The sequence below is a fragment of the Pholcus phalangioides genome, unplaced genomic scaffold (assembly GCF_987345545.1).
Source record: "Pholcus phalangioides strain wild (caught in Gottingen) unplaced genomic scaffold, Ppha-v1.0 ptg000024l_1, whole genome shotgun sequence".
NCBI lineage: Eukaryota > Metazoa > Arthropoda > Arachnida > Araneae > Pholcidae > Pholcus > Pholcus phalangioides.
Window position 1 is genome coordinate 15,214,338 of NW_028301616.1, and position 10,358 is coordinate 15,224,695.

At 34.4% G+C, this 10,358-nt stretch overlaps 1 protein-coding gene across 1 annotated transcript; it reads right to left on the reverse strand.

The window, feature by feature from the left end:
• Positions 1-547: 547 nt before the first annotated feature.
• On the reverse strand, positions 548-9,999 carry LOC149068830 (uncharacterized). Its single transcript, XM_089250889.1, has 2 exons — positions 9,876-9,999; positions 548-4,305 (listed from the first exon to the last, which is right to left on the reverse strand). The coding sequence occupies exon 2, from the start codon at positions 4,288-4,290 to the stop codon at positions 679-681; it is 3,612 nt and encodes a 1,203-aa protein (XP_089107015.1). The 5' UTR covers positions 4,291-4,305; positions 9,876-9,999; the 3' UTR covers positions 548-678.
• Between the last annotated feature and the right edge of the window lie 359 nt (positions 10,000-10,358).

A 10,358-nucleotide genomic window follows, 5' to 3' on the forward strand; every position in this document is an offset into this window, starting at 1 on the left:
TATTTGTTGCATGTAACAAATGGATACAAAAGTTCAAATCAAGGTATGGCACAAGAGTTGATGTAAGTTTCAGAAAGCATGTAACCTTTATATTTCGTTAATTCTGTTTCATGAATATAAAAGTTAAATCGACAACATAAACAATAACAACAAATATTAGAAAATAAAGAAAAGTAATACGACTATGACAAGGATGACAAAAAGTATAGCAATAGCTGTCCACTGCCTACAGTCTGTAAACAAAGTGTTTGAGAACGATGAAGTTCCAGGCTCATCAGTTCTCGTGCACATAAAACTAACTGTAATGCATTAAAAACTATGGAAACCAGATTTTCATTCAAAAGCAAAGAGAATATGAGACTAATACAGCATTTGAAGAAAATTTGTAAATACAACTTCAGATTGAGTCTTGAAAATTAAATGATAAGCTAGTTAATACAGTTCAGTCTAACCTTAATATTTTTCTTAATTTTTCAAGTATCACAATTTCAAGTATTACTTGACACTCTTCACCGACTGACCCATTAATTATTATTGCAACAAATATATAAATCAAAAATAATTTTATTTACACAAAAAAAAAGATGCAAAAAATTTTATCACAACATGATGATGATGATGCATATGATGCACAGCTTCAAAAGCATTAGAAGATGAAATCTGAAATGATGAAAAAACTTATAATAACTTAAGGTACACATAGTGCATTTCATCCACGTGGAAACAATCTGGATGCTTCAGAAAAAAAGAAACAAAGTTAGCGTTCTGATAATGGGAACTCATATGGTTTCTGACATCATCACTAGCAGCTAGTAAGAGCACTTTGAGATCTGACACAATTATGGGCACCCCAGCATTATGCAAAACTCTCCTGAAAAATTCCACACATTTTTGTTCCACTCTGGACTGAAATTGCCAGATATTAGATTCGTTATTGGAAAGGTATTCTTCGAAGAAACTTTCAGAATTAGAGCTCCCCATTGCCAATCTATTCAAGTCCAAAAAGGCCTGCAACACTTTCTTGGCTGACCTAGTCTCTTCGTAAGCTAGATTGACTGTATCGATGAGGCACTTGATATACTGATCCTGACAAATAGTCTGTGAACCAGAACTTCTTTCATTAATTGTATCAGGCTTCTGAACACAGTCTGATTTCGGAGGAACTTTTGAATTGTTGATTGGAACATTTTTCAAATCAGTCATATTTTCATGTTTAAGCGCAGTCTCTGATTCATCGTCTTGTTTTTCAATATCTCTGGAACTGCATGTATGTATTAACATGCAAGGCTGTTCTGATATCGCGAGCTCTGATAGTTCCTGGACTTCAAAGCCGCACGATTCATCAGATGAATAATAATTTTCGTCAATATGATCAGGAATACTTGAAATAGATTGCATACTTTCACATATGGGCTGGCCTTGAACCTTTTCATCAATTTTCATGCACCTAGAATCACTTGTTATATTATCTTCAGCACAACTATCTGTTTTTGATTTTAATGTGGCTGCATTTTGATGATTTTCACATTGTGCATAATTATCAAGACTATCATATTTTTTACAGGCACTGTTTTGTTCTTCTGATAGGTCGAGGCCCTCATACATAGTTTTACATAAGTTTTTACTGTATGTGAAATTCTGATAGCAAGCAGTTATATCATTTGCATGATTGGGAACACTCGAGTTTGATGTCTTTTTCTTAAATACAGATTGGTGTTGGGTCTGTGGACTAGTTTTCAATGAATCAGAGTATTTGATAATTATATGGTCCTTGTCTTCAGCACATGTATCTGTTGATAATTTTATCGCAGTTAAGCTATGATAATTTTTATACTGTGCTTTACTTTCAAGATCTGTATTATTCTTCTGAATGAAGTCATGTTCTTCAGAAATGTTCGGCTCTTGCCACGTAGTCTTACACAAGGTTTTATCGTCTGTGAATTTCTGATTACATTGAGTTATTGTTGTATCATTGGCATGATCTGGAACACTTGACTTTAATATTTTTCTCTCAAATACATGCTTGTGTCGAGTCTTAGGACTAGTTTTTGCTGAGATGTTGGTTTTTATATGTTCCTCCTCTTCAGCGAATTTATCTGTTGATAATTTTATCACAGTTGAGTTTATATCATTTTTATTTTGTGTATCACTTTCAAGATCGATATTCTTCTTCTGAATAAAGTCATGTTCAGAAATATCCAGATCTTCCCATGTAGATTTATACAAGTTTTTACAGTCTGTGAAACTCTGACTGCACTGAGTTACAGACATATTTGTGTGAACTGAAACACTTGAATTTGATATATTTCTATCAAATACAGGCTTGTGTTGGGTCTTAGGACTAGTTTTCAATGACCTGGAGTTGTTGGTTGTTATATGGTACTCTTCTTCAGCAAATGTATTTGTTAATTTTATCTCAGTTGGGTTTTGACCATTTTCATACTGTATATTACTTTCGAGATCTGTATTCTTCTGAATAAAGTTATGTTCTTCAGAAATGTCCAGGTCTTCCCATGTAGTTATACATGAACTTTCACTGTCTGAGTAACTCTGATGTGAAGTCTGATCCCTTTCAGTTGTTTGCAAGCAAGCTTTGGGACTAGTCTGTACAATTTTTTCTGGTTCTTTGGTTAACCTATCGGTCAGATGAACAATTCCCTTATTACTGACCATGAATATATCTGGCCTGACCTTTAACATATCAGAGAAGTCCTGGAGAGACATATTGTATAAAAAAAATGCAAAGTATTCACCAGAAGACTTAGCAGTATTCATCAGCCGGGAAACAGTTGACTTCCTTTGATTGTTTTTCTCTAAAACTTCTACTACCCTGTCTATCAGTCGAACGTGAAAAAAGTGCTCTCTCATTTTTTTCTGAAGCTCAGGTGCATTTTTAAAAAAGTTGAAATGATACTCAACAGATTTGCTACATATAACATTGGAAAAAACAGATTTTTCTTCCTTATTCTGGGTCCTGAATGAATTTTTACTGCGAACAGCAGAGACGTAGCCGTTACTCCCGAAATGGAAATAGTTCGAGTGTTTTTTAAAAAAGTGAAATTCTTGAGACGATGAGTAGCCTTCAAAGAATTTCAGTAAGTATGGCGATTTACAAAAACAGTTGAACAACAGCTTGCGATAATGCATGTTCTGCTTACCAAGATGGGAAAGCAAAAACATAATCACTTGCTCTTCTGAGGGAACATTTTCAACACAATATTCCCATTTTTTACAGCCAGCTTGTACGGAGAGAATTTGAGGGTTTTTTTCTTTTGCCCCATCATGCGATTCTGGACTTTTGTGCATTAGTAAACCATGTGCAGGTTTTTCTTCCTCACTTACGCGTGGAGAAATGGTCACAGCAGATACGAAGAAATCACTTTCAATGTGAAAAGCTCTAGGATTACTATGAAAGAAATCAATCACCTCAGAGAACGTATTAATGTCAAAATATTCACAGACGTACAGATTGGAGTTTCTCAAAGCTTTGACCAGTTTTAAGTAATAAATTTTGTTGTTTTCTTGCAAAAGTGATTGGAAGAATTCAATTACCGCTTGCAATGCTTGTTCGGCTAGCATTACGTAACCATTGCTACAAATATAAAAAGTTTTCTGGCGATTCTTGAAGTAACAAAATTTTTCGATCGACGACAACTCTAAGAAGAAAGAACCGATTTTCGGTAGTGGAGTATTTAAATTATGTATAAGATCATTGTAATCCATGCCACCACTCACTCCAAGAGTCATTTGAAAAAATGCACAAGCTTTTTCTTCGTTTTCTATACCTATATTTCTTTCCACAAAATCTGTGCTACTTCTGTATGTAACCATGCTTTCTACAGTCCCATCATCATAAAATTTGAAATGCTCATCATTTTTGAAAAAGTGTGCATTCAATTTCGATATAGTTTGCTTTGATGTAAAACAAAAACTCGTGAAAAAATTCATGAATGAAACATATGGCATGCTACAGAATTTTTTCAGGAAAATATAAACAAAGGTCGCAATTCCCCCATCTCGACCGCTTAGACTCACACTGTGGGGATCGTCACATTTTGCAGCACAGACATAATCTGCCCCAACAATGAAAAACAATGAGAAGCGGCGAAAGAACGATATAGCTTGGCTCCACGAGCATGTTGAAAACATGTGCATAGCTTCATCACAAATAGATATGGCTAGTTTCTGTAAATCTTTATGATGCAGATGGCCATATTTACACAGCACAACAGAAAGCATTTCTGTCACATTATTTACTACCGATGGACTGGGCAGCCGGCTTAAACTCATTATCTATGGAACATTCTGGAAAAAAAACAAAATTTAATTTTTTTAAACAAAAATTCAAAAATCTTTTTTTTTTAATAAAATCAGCCCAGAGGCTGCCAAACAACAAAAGATTTGATAAACACTGTCTAACTGGAACTCTGCCATGAAACAACATCAAGGAAAGAGACTTTCAGGATATAAATGCCAAAACTAACATCAGAAAGAAAAATTGGTAGTCCCAGATGGAAATCAAGCCTCATCCTTTAGCAATCTGCATGAGCGCACAAACTAATACCCCTATAGAGACACAACTTTTCTTTCCTTATCACAAGCATAGTAGCAGAACATGATGAGTAGATACTTTGCATCCTCTCTTAACTGCCACTGTGTAATTGTGTCTCTATTCAGCACATCTCGCTACTATGAGTGTTATAAAGAAAGAAAATTTGTGTGATATATTGGTTAGTGTGTTTGTCTGGATCTCAAGAGGACCAGTGTTCGGTTCCCGGAAGAGACTGCCAAACTTTTCTTTCCAAAGTTTGTCTAGGTATTAATATTCAAAGAAAGTCTCCTTCCTTGTGATGTGTTGTAGGCTGAGGGAAAAACGCCTCTTTCTTTGCCAGACAATTCCCACTCTTTTGTAGCCGTGGCCAATTTAAAGGGCAAAGAACCATCATCTTCTTCAGTAGAGTTTCTTCTAAACATTTCTTCAATTCAGTATATTTGGTAACTTTATCTTAGACATATCTGCTGATGATGTCAACCACTAAATTTGGGATAATGTGAATAAAATCAATGGTACCTACAACAACTCTTTGCCTAAGAAACTTTTAACAATTAATGGATAGAAAAATGCACTATAGTTCTGACCATATGTTAAGCAGAGCATGATGAATTGGGAAAAAATGTATGGAGCAAGCCTAATTACTTAGGAGCCAAGCATGAATTTTTTGTTCAAGAAAAACCAGCACTAAATTATGGTTTTCAACTTTTCTAGAACTTGATGTCTTGTCCCTATGTTAAAAGAGACATTGAAATCAGAAAATTTTGTACCATTCAGAGACGAAAATTTAGCAATCACATACAGAAAATTTCAGGCGCCACTACTGATTTTTTAGTCAACTTGACACCTGGGATTTTTCAAGCCCTGATGTCAAAGAACATAGTTTTGCACAGTGAATCTGAAATGGCTGGAAATTTAAAAAAAAAAAAAATCAGCTGTTTCAGCAAGATTGTGAAATTAATGTTATGAAATCACCAAAAACATATTATAAATGTAAAAAATATAGCATTATTGAAACGAAAGGAAAATCTCTCCACAAAGAGCAGGCAGACCGTCAACAAGATATATACACATTAGCATGAAATCAGGCACAAGCTATACCAAAATCAATTCAAAATTCCTGCTGACAAAAAGAGTAAAAACACATTTATGCCTTCCTAATGTGATCATATCTAGTCAGCTCCTTATCTTTTTGTTCAAAGAATTCTACTTTTTTAATACAATTATTATACATGCATACAGTGTCGTCAACAGTTTGCATACAAAAACAGACCTGGAGATGAGCACCACCCTTTTTGTCCAAATTATAAAATTTTTAACCACCAGAATGCCTCATTGGGGTCACAAGAAACACAGTGAAACAAGTTAGGTAATGAATGAAAAGCGGGGACATCATTTCCACCACTTAGTGATATAGGTACAAATTTTACTATATAATATGCACAGTAATATTTACTCTCGGAATGCTTTACAGATGAGTAAAGTTTTAAATATAAAAAATAACCTGTATTTCTTTAGAGTAATAAGATTTCCAGATTTTTTTTTGCTAGAATTAAATTCATAATTTTTATTCCTTAATCACTACAGTCAAACTGTCCCAATCGAATGTAATTTACACTATGCCTGCATACTAAAACAAAAATATACACATGATGAAATTTTACATACCTTTTGTGCCATTTTTCTTGATATTTCTTATTACTTGCAAGACTCAAGATCACGGAGTCTAGAGTTCATTACATTTTTAAAAAAATGAATATGGAATCTTCTTTTTTTAGTATATTTATTGATTTTTTAAAGAAAAGTTTGACGCCATCTAGCATGCGGTAAATAAATACAGTTAAACCTCCTTTTAACAGTCACCTCTGCCTCTTACGGCTAAATAATAATTAAGCATTATTTTAAAAGCTTGAATAGGAACCCCAATTTTTTCCTTTTTTAGTCACTGCTCTCTTATACACATTGAGCCACTGTTAGTTCCACTGAGGGTGTTGTATCATTCATTGTAGTTTCAGTATGATGAAATTTCCCAGAAAGGAAGGATGGTAAGTTTCTTGATTTTTTTCCGCCAAGAAAGTATTTTTTTCACATAAAACTTTTGTTATTCTGTGAAGTCCTAGAATATGTTGATGCGTTTTCAACAGTTGTGATAAGTTAGAGTGGTCAATAACTATTGTATTCAAGTGCTAGAATGCTTTATAAAACTTTTGCGGAACAGTGAGGTAGCCCTCTTGTCTAAAGTGTCATGTTGGGTTAAGTTTGCATGTCTGAGGGGCATGTCGGCATAGAACACATTTCATATGCCAACTCATCAATTTTGTATAACCGCAGCAAAATTGTGTGAAAATTACAACCACTAGTTAAAGTGAGCACAATCAACCTACTTTCTTGGTGTGAAGCTGTGAAATGACTTCCTTGTTCTTTTTGGTTTTTTTTGTAGCTTTTCTTTTTACATTTGTTTTCTACTTCAAAATATTGAGTGTTCAAAATACTTTTTTTTTCTACATTTTTGTATTGAAATATATGTTTTGTAGTTCTTAACTCACATTTATTTCTAAGACCTTATTAAGCATCATGCTATGCCAACTTAACCCAGGAGTGCGAAAACTCACCCCCTATCTGGGGTAAGTTGGCATAGTTGAAACAATTTCATAAACAATATTTTGAAGAACTAAGCATAACACTGTCAATCAACTGCTTTTACAAGGGGACACCACTATCGTTTGGTAAGGGTAATGCGAAGTTATGGTGTCACAGGGAATTTTTCTGTAATAGTGTTGCTAATAAATAGAATAGCTTACCCCCGGAAGTAGTAAATTTTAACACAATTGACACATTTAAAAAGAAATATGATAAACATGTTGGGTAAGTTGAGAAGCTATCCACACTTAGAATAAGAAAACAATAAGTAGTCTTTATGGGCATTGTATAATATTTTATCATGTATATATATGTTGTATGTAATTGCATTTTTAATTGGGTTGCTGTATTTTTGAAATATATGACATCCATATCCGTTATGGGCATCTTCTTCTCAGCCACCTCGTTGGGCATTTTGCCTGTTGTGGCGTTGTATTTGTATAATTTCAAGAGATATTTTTATCACTAATTTGTAGCCAAGGAGTACCACTATCTACAGCATCAGTCACATTCACTGTAAATATTACAGGAAAAAATCGAAAAATCAAAAGCTGAAAACTATGCCACATAGCTCTGGTCACCCCATTTTTTTTTTTTTTTTTTTTTTAATATTACTAACTAGACATGTACCTCTGGGGAATTTCTAACAAATTGGTGCATTTAAGAAAGTCTCACGTGTGTGTATATATAACTTTTTTCTATTTTTCTGGGACTCACTGATGCCTCTGTACATTGGCGGACACCCCAACATGAATTCAGAAAATTTTGTGTTTTTATCAGGCTCCAATTTATTAACCACAAATAAAATATTTTAGGCATCAGTTCTAATTCTTTAGTAACCATAGCAACCTGGTACATTGGGATTTGTTAAGACTTGATCAGAAGTGCAAGTGGCAGCCTGAATTTTGGCATTTTGCAAGTACCATGTTGCCAGGATGCCTGCTCTCAGTGGTGAGACTTTTTTTTTAAATGGAGCACCAGCTCATATATTCAGGCCTCTCATTAGATAATGCGCAAGACCATAAAGAAATGTAAAAAGTCACCAGATAATCTGCATCAATGCATGATTCATGGAATATCAGCAGATTTAATACTTCGAGAAAAAAAAAAGGCCATCATTAAAATACATAAAAATAATAACAATAAAACATGTGATCACTTATTATTTTTTTATTATTAATACAGTATACCGTCAAACCTCGTTAATGTGAACCCACTTAACATGAAACGTGGGTAACATGAAAAGAATTCATGGTCCCATCATTCTCTATGGTGATATAATGTTAACAAATACGCTTAACATGAACTTTTAAATGGAGGATCGGTGAATAAAAAATATCTGTAGAAAAATTCTGGGAAGATAAGGGTTGGGTTAATGTACTAGACAACGGGGAACGACCTTGGTTGTCATTGGGGGAGTGGGATTTATTGCCCCTGAGCATTGTGTGTGTGTGTGTGGAGGGAGGAAATAATGCACACACTCTTATCTCTCGATCAGCTCGTTGTTGTCTTGTTTTCAAAAGCTGTTGTAATGATTTAAGATCATATAGATACGGCTGTGGCACAGACTTTCGCCCGAGAGAGAGGAAAGAAGAGCCATAATTCCGCTCTTTTTCTTCATGTCCTGCGTAGTTGGCAGTTGAACGTCATGTCGTGTATTAACTGTAATTTTTTGTGTGAATTTCATAATTAATGTGATTGTGCACTCCTGGTTTAGGCGATTTCTGAAATCAACTGACAGTGTCTTTGGATTACTTAATTTAGTAACAAAAATGGTATCAAGACATCATTCGATGATCAGATAAAATTGGTATTGAACTTCAAAAGAAATGCAACCTAAACTATGATACACTAAAGGTCTATTCACAAAGAACAGTCACAGCTTTCCCAGCTGAGACAGTTCTCAGCTCTTCACAGTTTTTTCAATTCTGTGAGATCCATTTCATTTCTCAGAAACACATTAAGATTGGATTCTGAATTGCATCTGATAAGTAAGAATGAATAAGCCAGTAGAGGAAAAATATTTTTTTAACCGAGATGAATCTCTCGTAGAAGGGACAAGCCGTGACTGATTTGTGTGAACAGAAATTCATCCAAGGATTTTTTCCATTGTCTAACACTCACATGGCTGGAACCCAGACTGTAGAACTCTGCCTCAACAAGTAAAAGCATGTTGTGGGATTCAGGCATGGGACGAATAGTGATTTGGTGGAATAGCTGAATATATTCGATTAATGTTTCGGCCAAATATTTGGCGGCTGAATGTCAATTTTAAAAAATTCATTAAAATTAGTGTTTTTTATTAAAAATAAAACTATTGACACAGATATTTGGCTGAATACCTAAGCATTATTCGGCCGAACCGAATATTTGGCAAAAAGGCCAAATATCTGTCCCATCTCTACTTAGATTTAGACAAATATTATTTCGAATATCTAAACAACACTCAGCCAAACTGAATATTCGGTGGAAGGGCCGAACACAGAATAGTAACCAAATATTTACGTTCCATCTCTAGTGGGATTGATGAACTAAATTCTTATGTCTTTTACAGAAATTTAGAGTATTTGATATACTAAAGCATTTCAGTAACATTGTCAACTTTTAAATCAATTAGAATGATACGTTCATTAAATTGGAAAGACACCAAAAACACATTCAGAAAACTCTACTCTAACCTTACCTTCGAAATGGCTCTCCGAGAAATTAAAAAACAAAGAAGAATTCTAGCTATTCCAGAATGGGGAATTTAGATACCAGATATAACATCGAAGTCAGAATGCAGAGTCAACGATTTGCTATCATGCTATATGAGAATAACAAAACTTGATTAATTTTGGAACCGCAACATAAAAGAAAATCCACAAAACAAGTAGATATAAACTGTATACAAAATCCTACAGCTGGGTTTGGCAAAATCTCAGGTGCTATATAGCCACAGCGACTAAAAGAAATTGACACACTAACACCTCAAATTTTCTACATGATCTTACTGAATTGGAGTTCAAGAGCAACAGCACAAAATTTTTAGAATTTACTGTCACCATGAAACAGGTTAGGCCTTGTGGCGATCATTTGTACAGTGATGGAAAGATTTTTAGCTGTTTCGCCATCGAGAATAAGCGATAAAACCAGGGCAGTCATTTCAACTTTTTCCGGGGGTGGG